Source organism: Nasonia vitripennis, assembly GCF_009193385.2.
Source record: "Nasonia vitripennis strain AsymCx chromosome 3 unlocalized genomic scaffold, Nvit_psr_1.1 chr3_random0006, whole genome shotgun sequence".
Lineage (NCBI taxonomy): Eukaryota > Metazoa > Arthropoda > Insecta > Hymenoptera > Pteromalidae > Nasonia > Nasonia vitripennis.
Window position 1 is genome coordinate 1,504,668 of NW_022279625.1, and position 21,440 is coordinate 1,526,107.

At 32.0% G+C, this 21,440-nt stretch overlaps 2 protein-coding genes across 2 annotated transcripts in view; one reads left to right on the forward strand and one right to left on the reverse strand.

The window, feature by feature from the left end:
* Nucleotides 1–21,440, reverse strand: part of LOC100115531 (glutamate receptor ionotropic, kainate 2) — a 661,409-nt gene that overhangs the window by 443,063 nt on the left and 196,906 nt on the right. The gene's annotated exons all lie outside the window — the stretch shown is intronic.
* LOC107981689 lies at nucleotides 592–3,501 on the forward strand. The gene is made up of 6 exons (XM_016988030.2): nucleotides 592–798; nucleotides 2,252–2,353; nucleotides 2,425–2,590; nucleotides 2,669–2,876; nucleotides 3,043–3,213; nucleotides 3,313–3,501. Exons 2-6 carry the CDS (start codon nucleotides 2,271–2,273, stop codon nucleotides 3,435–3,437), a joined length of 753 nt encoding a protein of 250 aa, XP_016843519.2. The 5' UTR covers nucleotides 592–798; nucleotides 2,252–2,270; the 3' UTR covers nucleotides 3,438–3,501.

Sequence of the window (21,440 nt, forward strand, 5' to 3'; positions counted from 1 at the left end):
GAAAATACACATATTATTCATTTTAATTTCAAAGAAATATAAAAAATGTTATTTAAAGCGCTGAATGCATTTTTTTAGAATCTGCATTATATTATCCTCTATAATATCAAAGTCTTAAATAAGGACTGTTTATTACTATGACTTTATAGTAATAACTCTTTGGCGCCTGTGTTCCTTCCGTCAACCTTATAAATTCCTTTAATATGAAAAATGTTCTCTCAATCTCTATAAAACTGTACTTTCTCTCTCTCTCTCTCTCTCTCTCTCTCTCTCTCTCTCTCTCTCTCTTTCTCTCTCTCTCTCTCTCTCTCTCATTTAGAGATAATTAAATACATTACATATTTTAATTAATATATTACTTATTTAGGTATATAATTAAATATATTACTTATCCCCTCTTAAAAACGTAATGGCCTTTGTTGTGAAGCATTTAATACCTGAACGTGATTGGTCGTCTGATTTGTACATTTAGGAACACGAATCAGGAACGCGAATTTTTGAATTTTTAGTTATAAAACTTCAATTTTTGTATTATTATTTATTTTCATAATTAGGTTTTTAATAATTTTGAGATGTTATTATACAGTTTACGATTTAATCGTCTCAGAAATTATTTTATCAACCATTCCGATCTTGCGTTTCATCGTTCCGCAGATCTATTGGTCAATACTCCGTGTTTCATAGTGCATAACTGTTGCGACTGCCAAGCTGCTCGGACCTTAGAGGCTCGGACGTATCTGCAAGCTACCTACAAAATCGAAATTCATCCTGCTGTATCACTTTAATAATCCGTAGAAGGTAAGTTATATAATTATAATATTAAATTACGCAAATATTAAGTTACACTAATGATGATGTCATGAATGTCGTACATGCGATAACTAAACCGTGAAACTAACCTCCTGTTCGTGTGCGTGTTCGTGCGTGCGCACATGTTCAATGTTCTTTACTAACCTCCTCCGCACACGTGCTCAAATTCGCGTCATCGAAATTCGCATCCAACACAAGCACGTGAGTCACAAAATTAATATAAAATTGCGTAAAGGATATGTATGTAATCGTACATATCATTATTGACGTTTATCGCTATAAATTTACATCATAAAATAACCTCTCGCTGACGGTACATACAGGCGTACACGCGGGATTCGCATAATTGAGCGTGTTTCGAAACTCGGGTGCCAGGCCTCAGACTTCCATATTATTGCATATAATTTATAATGCGAGGTATTTTGAAATTATGCTTACTTTGCTAATGTATTGTAAAAGATCTTTGAAAAATTTCAAACCTCTATTATGGGTCTACAAATACCGTGCAGTACAGTATTAAAATTCGACAAGGCTTTCGGGTCCTTCTTGCCAATGTTTGTGACAAAAAAGACCCGCATGAAAAAAATAATTTCATGTTCCTCCAGTGACAATCAGAACCGAAAGACTTAATTCAAAAGTGTCAAGGTAGTTTCTTTATAAATTGATTCTAGAGTATTCGTGCATAATTTCATAGCTCTTAATAAAAATCAATATTAACTCTATTGTTAACATAACCCACTTCAAAAGTATATCGACCAACAAACTTGAATTCTTTCATAGCTGATGGTTTGAAACTTTCCAAAGAGGTTTTACTATCAATTTATAAAGAAACTACCTTGACACTTAATACCCAAATCTCTTGTTTCTAATTGTCACTGGAGGAACATGGGATGATTTTTCATGTTGCGCATGGTTTTTGTCGAAATTTTTGTAGAATGGAATCTCAAAGCTACTTTTTATGGACCTACTAATACCGTGCAATGCAGTACTTGAAATTGACAAGGCTTTCGGGTCCTGCTTGCCCATGTTTGTGATATAAAAGACCCGCTTCATAAAAAATTGTCTCATGTTCCTCCAGTGACAATCAGAACCGAGAGACTCAAATAGAAAGTGCCAAGGCAAATACTTTTCTAATGGATTGTAAAACATTTGTAAAAAATTTTAAACCTCTATCTATAAAATAATAAAAATTTTATAACAAACATATTCTTATTAGGAAGGATATCGTCCATAAAATTTAAATCATTTTATAGATAGACGTTTGAAATTTTTTCAAGATGTTTTACAATTCATTAGAAACGTAATAACCTTGGTACTTTTTAATCAAGTTTGACTTTTTTTTATTCATTCAAATTTTGTCGCTTGCTGAGCTCCAACAGTTTGAAGCGTTTGTAGGGTATGGAATGAAATTAATTTTGGATTTTTCTTATAATTTTTACAGAGGCGAAAATAATTTTAAAATGGCTGAAGAACCTGAAGCTCCTGAAGCGACGTTTACGTTGGACTTTGAATTCGATGAGTTGGTGGACCAAGACAAGACTCTGTAAGCCTTAAACATTTTATATTTAATTGTACTGCATTTAATATTAGTCTAACATATTATATTTTTTTTAGAGAGATAGAAGGCTTTGTTTGTTTTGTTGAGACTCCAGGTGAAGTTGGAGAAAAAAAATATCATCTATTTAAATTCGGTATAAGTAATGGTACAAAAAAAATTATGTGTCTTGTGTGGGGCAAGGAATTGATTGCAAAGTTGCAGCCTGACATCGTTATCAACAAGGTATTCTACTATCGCTCTCTCACATTTGACGCATACATGTTAATTTTGTCTGTTAATTATCATAATTATTTTTTATAGATCATCAACATCGATGGAGCCCACTGCAAATTATCTAAGTACCCTAAGAAGCTGAAAGATAATGGATATTTGGTGTTTGAAGTAATCATACAGCCCACAACGAAGATGACGTATAAAGGATTGTATGCTGCAGCTGCAAATATACCACCACATGTACCGACAAGAGAAGTTAATTTTGAAACTATCGCTAATACAGAAGGAAAGATAGGTAAGAATATTAAACTATATTTATTTACTGTTATTTGATTAAAATTATATGATTAAGTAAATAAGTATATGATATGATTAGAATAAAATTATAATATTAAAAAGAAAATAACACAATTGTAAATATACTTTTATTACACATAATAATACTTTTTTTATTTTTATAGCTATTGATGGGTATATCAAAACGGATTTCACATCTATCCCCAGTCAATATCACGATGCAACATACGGTTGTGAGTCCATAACTGATGGAACTTACAAAATCACTGTCAACATCACTAACTTCCAGCCTAATGAGAATTTCAGAGTAACTGGAGAAGTTAACAACAATAATGGTGAACATATATTTATATTATTTTTTTTTGGTTTTCAATATAACCACTTTTTATCACCATAAAATGGTATAATTTATTTTAATTTTTTTACAATTTCAGATGCACCAATCACTATTACTTGCAGAAATATAAGCATGATAGCACGGCGAGAAGATGTTGAAGATATGCCACATCTTCAGTTGAGGCGCGGAGTCAGGACATTTAAAAGAAGAGTTGAAGAATAACTCTTAGAAAGGTTTAAGATTGAACGTGTAAATTTTTACCCTTTTTTTCAATTTCGTTTGATATTTTTCGAATCCTTATTTTCAAAAGATTGTTTAATCTTTTAAACTTGAAAACTATTCCGTTTTTTTGTATTTTCTTACTTTTAATTACACATATTGGACTGTGTATACACGCTCATTATTTTAAGTATTTCGTAGTGATAGGTAATTTATTCTCATTGAAAAAATAAAGACTGTCATATCATAGTCAGGTCACATATCATATACTTCAAAAGTATATTTGTATGAAATATAGTACTTTAGGAACTATAATAAATTATTTAACTTATTAAGCATATAAAATATTTTTATTATAACAAAAATGTCTACAAAATGTTATGTAGAGTTTTATAAAATGAAGACTGTCAAAGTTATTATAGTATTACTAACAAATTGTAACAACACATAAATAAGATTAACATAGATATTTTTATTGCAAAATTTTGACTAACAAAATGACTAAGGTTACTGATACCAAAAAGGCAATTATTTCATAAAAATAGGCAGACTAGAATAACAATTGAGAATGATATGCGTTTTTATAAATGATAATTTGGACTAGCAAATTACTAAACATAATTAAGCGTTTTTAGAATATAAAAAGATTGTAAAAGTATATATGCATAGAATTATTTTGTACAACAATTAAAACTAAATAAGAATAAGACTTTTTATACAATTTCTACGTCGTTGCGTTATAACGTTATTTACTTACAAAGAATGTGAGAAAATAACTTCTTTATAAATAGTAACATACATACTATTTATAAAAAAAGTTAGTTTTTCATGCTTTATGAGTAAATAACGTTATATACTTATAAGTTTCACGATTGTAACGAATTTAAATTGTTTGATTACAAAAATAATACGACTTTGATTAGATACACATATGTAAACACATTTTAATTATTAAATCAACATATATGATGGTGATACACATAGCAAACTGTGATTGTAGTGTAATGTATTTTTAAGAGCTATGTGGTTGATTTATATTTAAATGTGATTCTTATTGCTTAACATCGTTTGTACAATCAGTTAACTTTATTATGTCAAACACAACATTTTAGATTTAATATCATAACACTATTAAATAGTATTTCTGTAACAAAAATTATAAAATAAATTGTTCCCGAATTTTGAGTTTCATTCATTTTTTATATAAATTAATTTCTTCATTTTATAAGTAAATAATTATATTTATTATGATGAAAATTTATTATAAAATTAAAAAAAAAGTGATTGATCTATCTGCAAGTTATGTTGATAAAATTAATGTATACGTGTGTATCGAGCAGCAGAGACCTTTCTGCTTTCTCAAAGAGCAAGATTTTTGATACATTTTGATGTTTTCTTAGATTTTTCAGTGAGGAAAAGTGTTTTTTCAAAAACAGGCATGTACGTATGTATGTGCCAACAATGATTACCACGATAACTCCCTAATTCATTTGTACTTTTCACTCAAACTTTATATTTTTATCAAGTTCAACCTAACAAACAACTGCTTAAATTTTTGAGCCGATTGACTAAAATGAAGTGGGATTTTTGAGTCACGTCGAGAGGCACACATCTCGGATGCGAATATTTCGACTAATGTTCTAAAGCATTGGAAAGGAACTACAGGAACAACATTAAATTATCCAAGAGCTACTCCTTCTGCACCTCTGCACTCTCCTGGGCTCGCTTCAAACAGTGTTCAGGAAAAAAGCAGTCGAAGCAGCCACCACTGGTTATTATTGTTTCCAACGTTTACATCTGTGTTACTGCATATATTCTTCACACGATTTAGTAAGTATAATTTAAAGTTTTTATCTAATTACAAAATAAACTTCTATGACAATCACAGTGTTTTTATTATACTTAATACTTAATATCATCTAAAGCGTAACATTTTTCTAAAGACCACAATTCATAGTTTTATTATTTTACCTAACGCATAATTTATTAGGATGCAGGTACTTATATCAAAAAGCACTTAAACGCTAGAATTTTTTATGTCACAAATGTGAGAATTTCAGAATTATAATTTAATAATCAATTATGCTTATGTGTCACATTTTTTTATTATACAAATATTCTCCATAATCATGGTTAATAATTACATAACCTCTAATCTGACAAACATTTATTTTAATACATAAAACCTTATATTGTCAAAAAATGATAAATTGAAATTTATTTTATATTTGCCTTTCAAACAAAACTTAAAAACAATGTTAGCAACAAATAAAATTTTTTATATACACCATACACTAGGTGCAACATGTCTTCGAAGGCCAAAATACATAATTTTTATTTTTGCAGCTACCGCAGGATTACTCCTGTTCTGGTTATCGGAGAGCATTAAAATTTTATAAATATGCTTGAAATACATGTATTTAAGTATTGAATGTGTGAATTTACATAGTAATCGAATTTGAAAAATTTATGTCTAATTTAACAAAAAATTTATCATCTTTTCCAGTTTTTAACAAATTTTTTCGTTGAATTCGACATAACTATTTTAAATTATATTTATGTGCAAATCCCGTCATTGATAACCTAAATACATGTATTTCAAGCATCATTTTAAATTCTGTGGTAGCTGCAAAAATGAAAATTATGTATTTTGGCCTTAGAAGACATGTTGCACCTGGTATATGGTGTATATAAAAATTGTTATTCGTTAATAACATTGTTTTACAGTTTTTTTAACACTATTTCATCCATTTTTTAACAACTAAAGGCAATTACAAAAATAAACTGCGATTTTCCTTTTTTTTTGACAATTTAAAGCGTATCTGTTCCTTTAATATTCATTGTGAGAAATATACTATTCTTAACACTATTATTATTTTTGTTTGTTTCAGGTCTTTTCAACACAATTTTTAGTGAGATATGTGAATCTATTGTAGCAGTTCCTTCTTCGTTTACTATAATTAAAATAAATATATTTGTATATTTCATGTTAACAATAAATAAATCATTTTTCATTCCAAATAATCATTTATTTTTATTCATTTCATAATTTATGCACATTGTAAATCTAACCCTGTACAACAATTATTACCACTACTTTACTTTCTAAATTCCTACATCTTGAATAAACTTATAAACTACAAATAACTTACAAACTATATATAAACTTACAAACTATAAATAAACTTACAAACTAAAAATAAACTTATAAACTGCTAATATACTAACAACCGAAAATTAATCTAAAACTGAGAATTAATCTACAACTGATGATTAACCTACAGAAAACGTATACATAACAAATTTATAAGAAATTATATGAATATCCTTTTATATTATATATTATTAATTAGTTTTAATCCTAAATTTCAATTACTAGGAATTATAAATACTATACTCTTATATCATCATCTACAAAATTATACTTTTCAAATTGAATTTTTTTACTCTTTTCATCTCTAACAGGATTTACATCTTTATTAAAAGTTCATATACCTATATACAAATATAAATAACTTTTTTTTATCTATCGCATAATAAAAATGACTCGCAGACGAATTATTCGTACAGAAGAAGAAGAAGAAATATACCAACTAAATAGACGGGAAAGAATAGCTGAAAACCAAAGACGTAGACGATAAGCTGCACGTAACGCTATTATCGATGAAGCAAGAAATCAACCAGTTGTTGGAGAAAAAGTTTCAAATAAAGGATTTTCTTTTTAAGACTGCTGTAGTCATGGAGCAGTTGTTTTAGAACCTACACCTATTTTTCCTAAAGATCTTTTAGATTTGTTTAATGGATCTCATACTAAATCAAATGATTTTTTTCCACATATACGTGTCTATAATAATTCATTGTCATGTGCTTCTTTCAATGCTAACTTAGTTAATTTCCGTTCATGACGTCCAGGACCATATTGCTTCAAAATTCAAGGACAAATATACTATCAGATTAACACTGCTCTATATCCAGAAGGCGATGACAGTCCATCTTTTGGACAACTTTTTATTATTGATCCTTTAGAAGCTATAAATTTTAGAATGGAACAAAATGCTGACCTTCAATATGAAACGTTAGAAATCTTAGATAAAGTAATATTGATACGTATCTGCCTTAATTTCTTTTTGATGAGTTTTACAATACATAATTCTATCTTTTTCAACCTTTACATAAGCATCTACAACATACTGTTGAAATAATCGACGTCCTAAAATAAAAGGATTGAATTCATTCGGTCTAATAGCTATTTTATATCTTATATACGCTAAATGTGTCACGCGTCGATTATTACCGTCATTGTTTCTATTTATGCGTTGTAAGTTTTGACGCCATCCTTGAGTACCGTAACGATAAAACAATGGATACACCCATGGTTCAACATTTGGATCTATTGTGCTTACACATTGTAAAGTTTTAGTATTTTTGTTTCGAATAGTTATGTATGACTCAGGAATTTCGCCATCAGCCGTTGTTGAAAAAATTGCAGCTACTTCATTGGTTTGCTGAAAGTTAAATCTTCGTCTATCAGTACCTGGCTTTAATGTAAATAATAATTGTAATTCTGGCACCGGTTCATTAGCGTTTAATAAGGATTGTTGATTATTAATTTCTTGTTTCATCATTTCGTAGGATTTAACAAATATATTGTTTTCTCTTAATAGCTATTAGACCGAATGATTTCAATCCTTTTATTTTAGGACATCGATTATTTCAACAATATATTGTAGATGCTTATGTAAAGGTTGAAAAAGATAGAATTATGTATTGTAAAACTCATCAAAAAGAAATTAAGGCAGATACGTATCAAGGGTTGCATGATTACATGCAAAACGCGGCTAATGATATGAATGGCCAAGTAGGAAAAACAATAATTCTTCCATCAACTTTCATTGGTTCACCTCGCCACATGCAACAATGTTATCAAGACCCAATGGCCTTAATTAATCGGAAAGGTAAACCTGATATATTTCTTACAATGACATGTAATCCTAAATGGCCAGAAATAGAAGAAAATCTTTTACCTCATCAACAGGCTTCTGATAGACCTGATATTGTAGCCCGAGTGTTTCATTTGAAGAAAGAACGTTTATTAGATTTAATTATAAAGAAAACATTTTTTGGTGAAGTCGCAGCATATGTATATGTGATTGAATTTCAGAAGAGAGGTCTACCCCATATGCACTTATTGATCACTTTAACTTATGGTTCAAAAATCACCACTTCAGAGATTGTTGATCAATGTATTTCTGCTGAAATTTCTGACGCACAAAATCCTATATTGCAAGGAATTGTTTTGAAAAATATGATACATGGTCCATGCGGTGCTTGGTGTCAGATAGACGGAAAATGTTCCAAAAGATTTCCGAAAATTTTTTTAAACGAAACAAACATGGATAAAAATGGTTATCCTAATTATCGCAGGAGAGATACTGGAATTTTACATAAGCAGACTAATGGTAATGAAGTTGATAATAGATGGGTCGTACCGTATTGTCCTATTTTATTAGAGAAATTTAACTGTCATATCAACGTAGAAGTAGTTACAAGTATTAGATCCGTTAAATATTTGTATAAGTATATATATAAAGGTCATGACGCCGCTAGTGTAACAATTGGTGAATCTAATGAAGGAACATTAATTAATCATGATGAAATTACAGATTTTTTAGAAACTCGATACGTTGGACCCGTTGAAGCATTATACCGCATACTTAGTAAAGCATTACAAGATAAAAGTCATGCTATAATAAGAATGCCATTACATTTACCATATCAACATTTTGTTACAATAAATGGCAACTCATGTAATATTACGGAGGAAAATTTAACTTCATCCAGTAGCATGTTGCTTGATTACTTTAAATTAAATTTAGAAAACCCAGAAGCAAGGCAGTATTTATATGTAGATATTCCGAGCAAATTCGTGCATAAAAAGGTTAAGACTGCTGGTTTGTCAGTTACAAGTTGGCAAGTCCGTAAACAATGTTTTAATCGTATTGGTCGTATGTACTCAGTTAGTCCGACTCAATTAGAACTATTTCATTTGCGTCTATTGTTATTGCATGTCAAAGGTGCTACAAGTTTTGATTCTTTGAAAACTGTTGATGGCATCGTACACCAGACATTTACAGCGGCATGTTTAGTTATGGGTCTCATAGAAGACGATGAAGAATGGATTAGAGCTATGGAGGAAGCAACCGTGTGGATGATGCCTGCGCAACTTCGACGATTGTTCGTTCGTATTTTGATCCATTGCCAACCTGTTAGTCCTGAAGAATTATGGGATAAATTCAAAGATGCAATGTCAGAGGATTTTTCGCGAACAAATGAATCAACTATAAGTCACCAGAAAGCTTATGCTCATATTAATAACTTATTAAATATGGAAGGTAGAACTTTAAGTGAGTTTCCTACTATGGATCAAACAGTTGAGATAAATATATCATATAATGAAACTGATGTAGCAACTGTGCCACAAATGGCAGAATTTGGTCAACAACAGTATGCTAATTTAAATAATGAACAAAAAGAAATTGTAGATACAGTTCTTCATGCAGTTAATGTTAATGATCAGGATAGAAATAACTGCATATATATTGATGGTTCAGGAGGGTCTGGAAAAACTTTTATTTACACAACTCTGTACAATTTATTATCATCAAAAAATATTAAAGTATTTACAATGGCATTTACTGGTATTGCTGCAATATTACTCCCGCATGGAAAAACAGTTCACAAAACGTTTGGCTTGACTGTTCCTATCCCTGCTAAAAATATGCAATTGAATTCGATTGAAATCGATCAAAATTTAATCGAATTTAATCGTTTTAAATCCATTCAATCGACCAGCCAAATTTGGTCGATTAAATTCCTATCGATTTAAATCGTTTTTAATTACAATCGGTTTCAATACGAAACATAAGTATTAAATTTAATATATTCTTATCGACGTTTATGTAGTAATTATTTTAGTGCAGTGAAATTGTAAATTTTTTCACTAATTCTAATCGATTTTAAAATATCTAATCATTACTAAATCGTCTATCGATCTTAATACTAGTTTTATGAATAGCTTCGAATATATTTTAATCGACTTTAACAACCAAAACAATTACTATTCTTGTTATATCATTTAAATGTTTTTTGTCAATATATTTTAATTGATTTGAAAATCACTATTTATTACTAAATAGTTTATCGATCCCAATACTAGTTTTATGAATGGCTCTGAATATAGTTTAATAGACTTTAATAACCAAAACAACCACTATTCTTGCAATATCATTTAATTGTTATTTTATCAGTATATGTAAATCTGTTCGAATGGTACTTTATTACGTATAATAAAAATAATAATTATTTTTCTAATATGATTTGTTCGTAATATTATCAATAAATTTAAATTAATTTATAAAGTAATTCGTTTATATAATATTTAATCAATCTCGATATTTTTTTACGGTTAGATTCAATTATCCTTTAATCAATTAAAATAATCAAAAAAAGAATCCCTACTAAAAATACTAGATTGATTTAATCGACGTTTTAAATTATCGATGTGAATCAGTCTCAATCGTAATCTAAATATCAAAATAAAGATATTTTTATCGATTTTTATGTGATGATTATTTTAATGCAGTTCAATTGGGATTCTTTCAATAAATATGAATCAACTTTTTAGTCGATATTAAATTAGTTTAATTTTACAAATAATTTTGATAACATTTTAAGTGACCTTAATGATCAAAGTTTTGTAAAATCCCTTATGAAAAAAAAACTTTTATATTTCGATTAGAATCGATTAAATTTATTGCAAAACTAGTCGATTTTAATCGACCCTATGTTTCTTAATATAACCGCTTGGTGTCGCTTCAAATGTTCATACTCGCAAGTGACAAGATTTCTTCTCCGTTACTATATAAGAAAGGTCAAATGCTGTACAAGACAGAATAGATTTATTAACTACAATCGATTTGAATTGAAACTTTATTTAAATCGATTGACTTTATTCAACGACACATGAAAAAATTCATGTCAATTCAAATCGATTAACACCACGATATACACATCAGTAAAAACGATTGCATAGTTGAATACAGTACGATTGAATAATATCAAATGTTATTTTAGATATAAAAAATCATTAAAACCATTTTTCTAGTGTACACAGATACATTGATTCCGATTTAAATAGGCATTGAATTGATTAAGTGAATGTCCTAATACTTATGTATTCTAATCCGGTTTAATCGATATTATTTTATTGTTTTAAATCGATTTTAATGCCATCAATATATTACATAGTAGATGTAGACTCGGAATCGATTAATTTTTTGTCCATCGATTTCAATCGCATATTTTTAGCAGGGTATGTATCATGATTCATCATCAAGTATTAAAGCGCAATCTAAAGAAGGCCTTTTTTTGAAAAATGCAGATGGATTTATCTGGGATGAAGCTCCAATGGCTCCAAGATATGCTTTAGAAATTGCAAACCGAACATTACAACATATCATGAACAATAATTTACCATTTGGAGGAAAAATTATTTTACTAGGAGGAAATTTTCGACAACTTCTCCCAATTAAAATTAGAGGAACTAGATGTGAAACTCTGAATCTTTGTATTAAATACAGCGAATTATGGAAAAATTTTACAAAGTTTACTCTTACCACAAATATGAGAGTAAGGCCAAATGAAATAAATTTTGCCAAATATTTATTAGAAGTTGGTAATGGGACAATAAATGATATGCATGACAATATTGATCTTCCTGAGCATTGTATTCTTGATGCAAGTAATAATAATGCTTACTATTCATTCGGTAAGTTAATTGCAGAAAAACGATTTGAAGATATAAGTAAATGCGCTATTCTGACAGCTCGAAACGTTGATGTCGATGAAATCAACAAACAAGTTACAAATTTATTAGATGTAACGACTGAACATATATATACAGGTATAGATAGTACCGATAATTGTAATAATGGCGAATTAGATGAAGTGCTTTTGCCAGAATATTTAAACTCTTTAAATCCATCCAGTTTACCACCTCATAAATTAAGCTTAAGAAAACATTGTATTGTAATGCTTATTAGAAATATAAGCATCAATGAAGGTTTATGTAATGGCACAAGATTAAGAATAATAGATTTTTCGAATCATTTATTGAAATGCATAATTTTAACTGGTGACAATGCTGGGCGTGTCGTTTTTATAAACAGGATTACTTTGTATTGTTAAAATAAATATCCTTTTACATTTAAAAGAAGACAATTTCCTATAAAATTAGCTTTTGCAATGACTATCAATAAATCACAAGGCCAAACGTAATAATATTATTATAGATCTACGAACTGATGTTTTTAATCATGGACAGCTCTATGTTGCTATGTCTAGAGTTAGATCTTGGGATTCGCTTAAAATATATCTGGGAAATCAAAGACGAGGAGTACAAGTAAAAAATTATGCATATAAAGAATTATATTTATAATTTATTTACTTTCAGATTATATAATTAAATATAAGACAAATTTTAATAATGCTGTTTAACATTTCCTTTTGATTAATTAACTGCATTCATGAATTATTACATTATTTATACATAGTTAAAACATTAAGCTTTAATATTTTGATGAATGATATTATTATGAAATTTAATGACATTTATTACCTGGATATTATATTAAGTATCTATGCATTTAAAACTTCAGAAAATGTTTTCACATGATGCAATTTTTTTTATTCAAAAAATTAAACAGGCCGCGCGCGTAGCGCGCGCTTGATTGCTAGTCTAGGTATATAGACATCGATTGGGTCGAATAAAAAATGTTGTTTTTAATTTAAATAATATTATCATCTCGTTAAATACAACCATAAGTAATCATCAAACAAGGTGAAATATATATCTCTAAAAAAAATTGATTTTTCAAAAAGTAAAAGGTTAGGCGAGTTTGATATACTCCGCAACGAAATTACTGATAAAAAAGAACTAAGATCAATCAAACAAAATCAAGTTTATTATATTTAATCATAATAAAGCAAAAAAATTGTTTTGTTCAATCAAGGGTTTACTTAACTTACATATCCATGCATCTTGGGTTCTATCAGAAATGAATTAAATATTAAAGCGTACACACTCGCAAGTATCAGGATAATTACGATATAGTGGTCGCGTGCTATAACTCAAAAAGCTAGGAAGATAGAATCATTGCATCTCCAAAAAATAATTAACGATGCAAGAATTCTCTCGTGCTCGGCGCAAGCTGGAGAGAAAAAAGGACGAGCGCCGAAAGTGATCCATTAAATTCACAGACATAAATAAGCCGGGCAAAACAAGTAATTAAGATACACCAGAAAAAGTCGTCACGCTCACGAAGGGCACTCATGCGTATGCTTAGCGCTGCTTATTTAGAATTGAGTGCTATGTACGAATGACGCAAAATTAAACGGTGGCTCGAAAACAACTACTTGAAAGTAGAAGTACGGTTACATCGGTTACAAAATCAAAAAACTTAAATAGATGGACGAGGAAAGCCGCAAACAAATTGAAATCAATGCAAACAGCAACACACAAGAGTACAGCAGGCTCCCCAATAAAGCCACACCTATATTTAAAATTTTGAGTGTAGATTGGAGGAACTGCGCTTCAACACAGCCAGGCAATTAGACAGCCCACGGGACCAATCAAGCAGCCGCTAGAAACCTCTGAGCGCTTGGCGATGAACGCCAGATGCTAGCAAAACATTTGCTGCGTAAAAAACACTAAGAGGCAACAATGATTTAATCGGCGATGGTCTAAGGCTTTACGATTACGTTAAAGCAAGCATAGCCACTGACGGTACGCAATTTGCAAAGGGACGTCCGGAAGGGAGGGGCAAATTCCAACGGCTGGTCCACTCAAGTGGAGGGGAAAACCAGGGAAGAGGGGCGTTCTCATTGACGCTTAAAAAGCGAACCCGCTCACGATCACGATGGTGCTAGAGAATCCCCCCAAAGATGTTCCAAGAGTTCAGGAGTTTGGTCAGGAAGGATCTTCAGTTACTCAACACGTGGCCCAAATTTGACGTCTCCTACTATAAGCAGGGGGTGTTAATCGTAGTAGCCGATAACCCGGAGGTGAAGGAGTGGATGGCTAACGAGCAAGCCACTCTGGATTTACCCTGGGGTGACGCTAGGCTCGAAATAGGGGGGGGGGCGAGGCAGAGCTACTTTAGCAAAGAATTAAGATTGTTGCCTGGTTTCCTGATCTAGCAGAAAGGCCTGTGGTGATCTTGGGCAGATTAGAGGGCTGAAATTCTTCCTTAAAGACAAAAGAATAGAGGGTCGTCGAATCCAAGGTCGGGGAGGAAGCGGTGGCAGGCGCAGGAGACAGACAGCTGGTGCTGACCATCTCCGAATTTAACGCTGGGACGTTAGCGAAGATGGAGGACAGATCTTAGTATGACCTCGGAAGGGTGCACATGAAGAAGTACCGCTGAGAGACGCACAGGACCGTCAAGAGGGGAACAGAGGCTGTGGAGAAAGTGATAAAGACATAAATCGATCCATCATCACTCTCTATCTCGCAAATTAAATTGCAACATTGTAAATACGCCTCAGCTATTTTACTGAGGGGTATGACAGTGGCGCACACAGGAATAGCACTCATCCAGCAACCCTAGGTAGCGAAGGGTGCCATAAGGGGGCCGGGTGATTCAGTCTGTTTTAAGGGCCCGAAAAAGCCAAGGCCGAGGACCTGTACAGCAACCAAGGGTGTCAATGCGCTGCCGCTACTGAACCTTTCCACAGGGGACCTCATGGCAGTTCAAACAGAATTAGAGAACACAGGACGGGTTGTAATCGGGTCCGCCTACCTACCGTTCTACAGTACAGAAAACTCACCAAAGTAAGTTTAAAGGTTAGTAGAACATAGTATGCTTAACAACCTTTTACTGACTATAGGGTGCGACGCCAACTCACATCACAGAGTATGGGGAAGTACCAATGCAAGGGATGTCAGACTGCTTGATTATCTCGCGAGAGCAGACCTGAAGATAATGAACTTAAGCGACACGCCTACATTCGGGAACACGGCTAGGAAAGAGGTGATGGACTTAACTTTGTCGTCCACCAAGATAGCGCACCTGATTACATGAATGATTGGTACCTATGGTGAGAAACAACCCAAATGGGTGATAAACCCCAGGCAGACGAACTAGGAAGGATACAGGAAGGACGTGGAGGAAGCCATGCTCGAAAGACCTCTCGGCATCAGGGATAGCACATCCCTTGAGGAAGCGGCTGACAGAATCGTTAAGAGCATCACTTAAGCCTATGAGGGTAATTGTCAGCCCAAACAAGTGCGGTCTAAAGGTGAAATCGAATGGTGCAATCAAATGCTGGAGCAACTAAAATTGAAAACACAAAGGGCCCTGGAAAGAGTCAGAAAACACGGTACACGCGCTCCCTTTAGATCCAATATAGGATACAGAAGGATATATTCTGGAAAAGCGTCAGAGAAGCTAAGCAAAACAGCTTAAGAAACTACTGTAAGAACATCCAAAAGGGTAAAGTGACAACGAGGATTAATAGAATCCTGGCGAGGAACCCCGAGGCTGTCCTGAGCACTCTTAAGTTCTCGATTGGACAATACGCCACTACAGAGGAGTAAACACTAAATTTCCTCGAACAAACGCATTTTTCCAGCTTCGTGGGGAGGGGAGGGGTGATGCCTGCGGCGCCCTCGACTCCGACTTGTGCTGAACACCTCACCCACGCTTGACATAGCTTATTTTCTCCCCTTGTTGCACAATGTACTATTTTGTCCAAAGCAATCTCGCCCGTGGAAAATTTAGATATTTTTACATATGTCGTTAAGAAGTTTGTCTACGTAGAAAGACATTTCAAACGTCAAATAAATCAAATGTATTATGAGCTTTTAAGCCATAAATGTGAACTCGAGAGACATGTCCTAATCAACGCCCTGTCTTTAGCGCTACAAATGCCGGATGAATTTGCGTTCCGTTTAGCGAAGAAACCAGGACTTATGGCTGTAGTTACAGGAGAATTAATACATCTAGTTAAGTGTTTGGAAGTAGAAGTAAAACGTCAGGATACTAAAAAATGTTTAATCAATTCACGGTTACACGAAAAGAAGAAAATTTCTTCCTCTCGCCGAGACACCAATATTAACTAAAACGGGCACACGAATAAGTTCCAGTAAAGTGATGTTACCGATGTTTAATATGGGCTCTCATTAGTTACAATTTTCCCTGCACCATCAAGTGTAGTGCCATCAGAAACGCTGCGCCCTAAAACAAAGCACACTTAGAAATATGCTACTTCAAAAGCCACGAAGGTGAGCGGCATTTATACCGTATCAGACTTAAATAACTTGCGTGACCACATAATGTTTCCGTTAAAAAAATCGTCAGTTCTAAATAACGTTGTCATGGAAATGACCAGGAAGTCAATTATGGGAAAAGGGATTTAAATAAATCAATTTTTAAATTCAGAAGTATTAGAATCACTTGCAAATAACACGCGGGATCATCTCTTGGGGCGCTTTCTTATTTCTGAGATTGCTAGTGCTGGAATACTTGGAATACTTTTGATCGCCAGACTAATCAAAATGCTAGTCAACACCATCCTGCATGGATACGCCATTTATAGTGTGTATGGTTAGTAAATTAATTCTTTAGGATTCATATGGAATTCAGTGACACACCTATTATTACAATTGGGGAATAGAAAACCAAGCAAGCCGTAACCTTACAAACGACATTCCGACAAAGGGGAGGTTCCAAAGGAAAACACCAGCCCAATCTATGACGCTGCAGAGAAGAGATCAATCCATTTAGACGAAAACAAAGCAAATCGCAGAACCATTTAAAAGATTAGGTATCACATACGGCACACACACACACACACACACATATATATATATATATATATATATATATATATATATATATATATATATGGTGGTTATATTATATAATTATATGGTGGTTCTCTGCGAAATCGAAAATGAAAATTTTAACTGTATATATATGTTCTATATGTTGTACCTGACTCCCAAAAAATTTTCTGCCTATTTTCAATGATTTGTAGCTTATAAGAGATGCATTTTTAACTACAACTATCCCGATACATTTTTTTTGGTGAAATTTTCTGAATTTTTTAATAAAAATACTTTCAAATCCCTGTATGTATGTTAAGGCTACCTTATTTGCATTTTAAACCTTAAAATATGAAAATCTAAATGTTCGATCCAAATTCCGACAACCTCAATACAGTAAAAAGATACCTTTTTATAGTACAAAAGTAGCTGTAAAGTATTAAAATGGGCCTGACTTTCTACTAAAAGTTATGTAGAAAACAAACATGACATAATGGCTAATAAGTGGTTTTACATTCAAATTTGACACGAATAACCTAGTACATTTCATGACTACCGATATCAACATGTGTTTGTATTTTAAACGATTCAGCCTCTTAAACGTTTGGTCGGCTATGGTACATATTTAATTATTTAGCGTGTTATTATTAAATATACAATTAAATATTAGATGTACACTCGATGGTAGTTAATACTTGTGGAACGTTTTTAAAATGCTGTAATCGGATTGCTGGATCGATAAATTCTAACCAATCAAAAGCACTTTTTCAAAAACGTTCCACGAGAATCAACTACCGTCAAGTACAAATGAATATATTCAATACAGCCAACATTTTATAAAAGTAGTTATAGCTACTAGTACACGGGACCGGTTTTAAAATTATAGAATAAAATTGTTCTTTTTGAAAAAGTATTTTTAGTAATATTTATATTCTGCACTAAAATGTAATACATAATACAATATTTACTTTTATATTAAATGATAACGATATTTTAAATCCCTAGCGAAAAAGAAAATCGTAAACCACGGAAGAAAACAGTTATGAACTGCATATGACAACAGAAAAATGTCGCAATTAAGACACAGACAACAATAATCTTTTGTTGTTTTCAGTTTTATTTAGTTTGCTAGAGTTTTATTCAGTTGACTTCAGTTTGTTCCATGTATAAAATTTTACAATTTTGTAAATGAATAAAAAATGAATACAACGACAATAACTATTAATAAGTAAAGACAACAGTTTTTCCATAGATTAAAATAGTTTTCTTTAATGATTGTTATCTTCTACATTTACTAGTTTTTTCCCCAATCAAATCAGTTATCTTCGGATTTCTACTGGTTTTTCTTTTAAAAACACGCCTTTAATAACATACTAGCAGGGTCACCTCACTCCTGACGTCGCTCGGTTGATGTTAGGCATAAATGTTAATAGCTCCAAGGAAAATTTAAAGAAAATAATATTGCAATGATATACACAAAAAAGGTTGCACGTGTTTGATTATTTTTCTGTGCATGTTAATAACATAATGTGTAATGAGTTACAAATGTAATTTATAGTAGTCCTTTTTTGCACCGTGTTTATCACACTCGCTACGCTCGTGCGCTAACCTCACGGTGCAGATAACGACTACTTTAGTCAGGAATAGACGAGACTTGCGGATTTTAGCAGTCTGGTTATACAATTTTATACGATGCTCTTGACTTAAATGGTTCAGTTTCACACGGCGCTTTGCGCCCTTCTGGTAAAAAAGAACCATTTAAGTCACACGTATCGTAATGTACTAATAATAGTATGTATGTATGTCAATTAAAACGAAATTACATATTAAAAATAAAGTGAGATTAATCAAAGTAAGTCGAGTGTAAAACAATATTTTTGCAAACATAATATAACACAAACTCAAAATTGTTATGTTCAATGATGGGCTTAGTTTAATATTTATGAAACAGGCATGGTAAGATACGTAGTGAGTACACAAGAATAGTTTGTATCTGATCGACATATTATTTAAGTTTTAATTTAGCAATTATTTGATTCAGAACTTAATTGATCCCAATAATTCTATGTTTGTTATATTATGAATAAAATAATATTGTAATATTACTATAATATTGTATAACTTATATTATTTAATATACTATAATTTACTTTATTTGGATGATCATATTTCTTTTTAGATCCGTTATTTTGTTTCAATCGAAATTATTATGTTACATACTATTATTGACATGCACTGTAATATAGAATAAATCAAATTCGGCTAACCGTTTACTTTTGTTGAAAGTTAATATTTTTGAGACATTAAATTTTTTTTAATCAAACTTATTAGAAGTATCTGGAAATGTGGTCTAGACATATAATATATATTTTTTAAACAGTTTTAATACAAACAAAACACAGTTAATGGATTCGACATTGTCAATTTTTGAATCATAATTGATTTTATGTGATCGAACTATGTAAAAAATGTAGATTGACTAATGAAAAAAAAATGACATCAATTGAAGTTTCTCATTAAGTTTTTTTTATATATTGCAATTACAGAAAATTCTCAAATTTACAGTTTGCGGGCTCCGTCTCAATCAGTTACGTCAGTGACGTAAGCTCGCGGCGCGTGATTAGATTAACACGCACTATTATATTATTTGCACGAAAGAGATATGAGAGGCTTTACATGTTGCTAATATATATCTAAATAGTACATTGTGCAACAAGGGGAGAAAATAAGCTATGTCAAGCGTGGGTGAGGTGTTCAGCACAAGTTGAAATCGAGGGCGCCGGAGGCGCCCGCAACGTTGATGAGTGCTTAAAACACCTTACCCGAGTCTGACATAGCTTTTTTTCCCGTGTTGCACATTGTGTTTTTTCCAACAAGGGCATGAAAGAGACTTTTTGTATGCGTGAAAGTTGGGTAAAAGATGAATTTCAAGTCGTGCACAAAACATTTGAGAATTTCGAAAAAATTGAAAAATTTGAAAAAATGAAAAAATTTGAAAGATTTGAAAAACGGGTATTAACAGAGATAACTAGGGTTACTATAACCCAACTTGGGTTAATTTTTTTCTCCCTGCACGAGCGAGGAGAACAAAATGTTCTCAAACGAGCTCAAACTTTCTCTAACGCGCTTAAAATTGACGATTTTCTACGCTACTTTAAGTCATGAAATAGGCCCATTTCATGCGCGTGTTGGAAAAAAAACTAAACCATGCATTATGAATTACGATTAATAAACGAACGCATTTACTGATAATCGATATATAGGCGATATTATTAATTGATAAAAAAGAACAAAAATCTACTGTTTGAATTTTTTTGAGACTGTCTTGTGACTGTCATCATTCCTTTCGTTCTGATTCCGCATGTCTACACCTACGCTGCAGGGATATAGTGTTGTATATACTGAACAGCTGATACATGTACACAAATACAGCTATTATCAGCTATCAGTATATGTCAGTTTTTTTTTGCCCGTCGTTAATTAATTAACATTGTCAGTGTAAATGTGGATTATTTTTTGCGCGTTCGTGAGTGAATCCGCGAGTGTGATACGTTGCACGCGAAGTGCGTTCATATAGGTTAAGTTTTTTCAAAAAGTGAAAGTGTCAGTGAGTGTTATGTGATAAGTTTAAATTAAATAAATTAAATAGTGTAAGTGTAGCATAATGGCTAAAAGAAGAGATGTCAGAGGAAGATTTGCCAGCACTCATCCAGACAAAAAATATTCTCGAGGAAGGAATAAGAAGAGGCCAAGAGGATTTTTTGGCTCTAAAAACAATGAAGATGATCAAGTGGAGAAGAGACCAAGACTTTCAGCATCTGCGAAGAAAATCAGCAGATCAACAGTTCCAGATGCTGCTTCTACAAAAAATAGGCTTATTGATATCAGCATTTTGTACAGTGAACTTCAAGATGTTTTGTGTTGTGGTGTCTGTTACGGCAATGTATATTTTAGTGAATCAAGTGTACAAGGGCTTGCTTTCAAAATTGATGTTGTCTGTGAACAGTGTGGTCAGATAAGTGCGATAAACTCTTGCAAGAAAGTGGGTCCAAGAAGCAATGCATGTGAAGTGAACAGAAGAAGCATTATCGCTCTGCGTGCACTTGGCCATGGGCACGCTG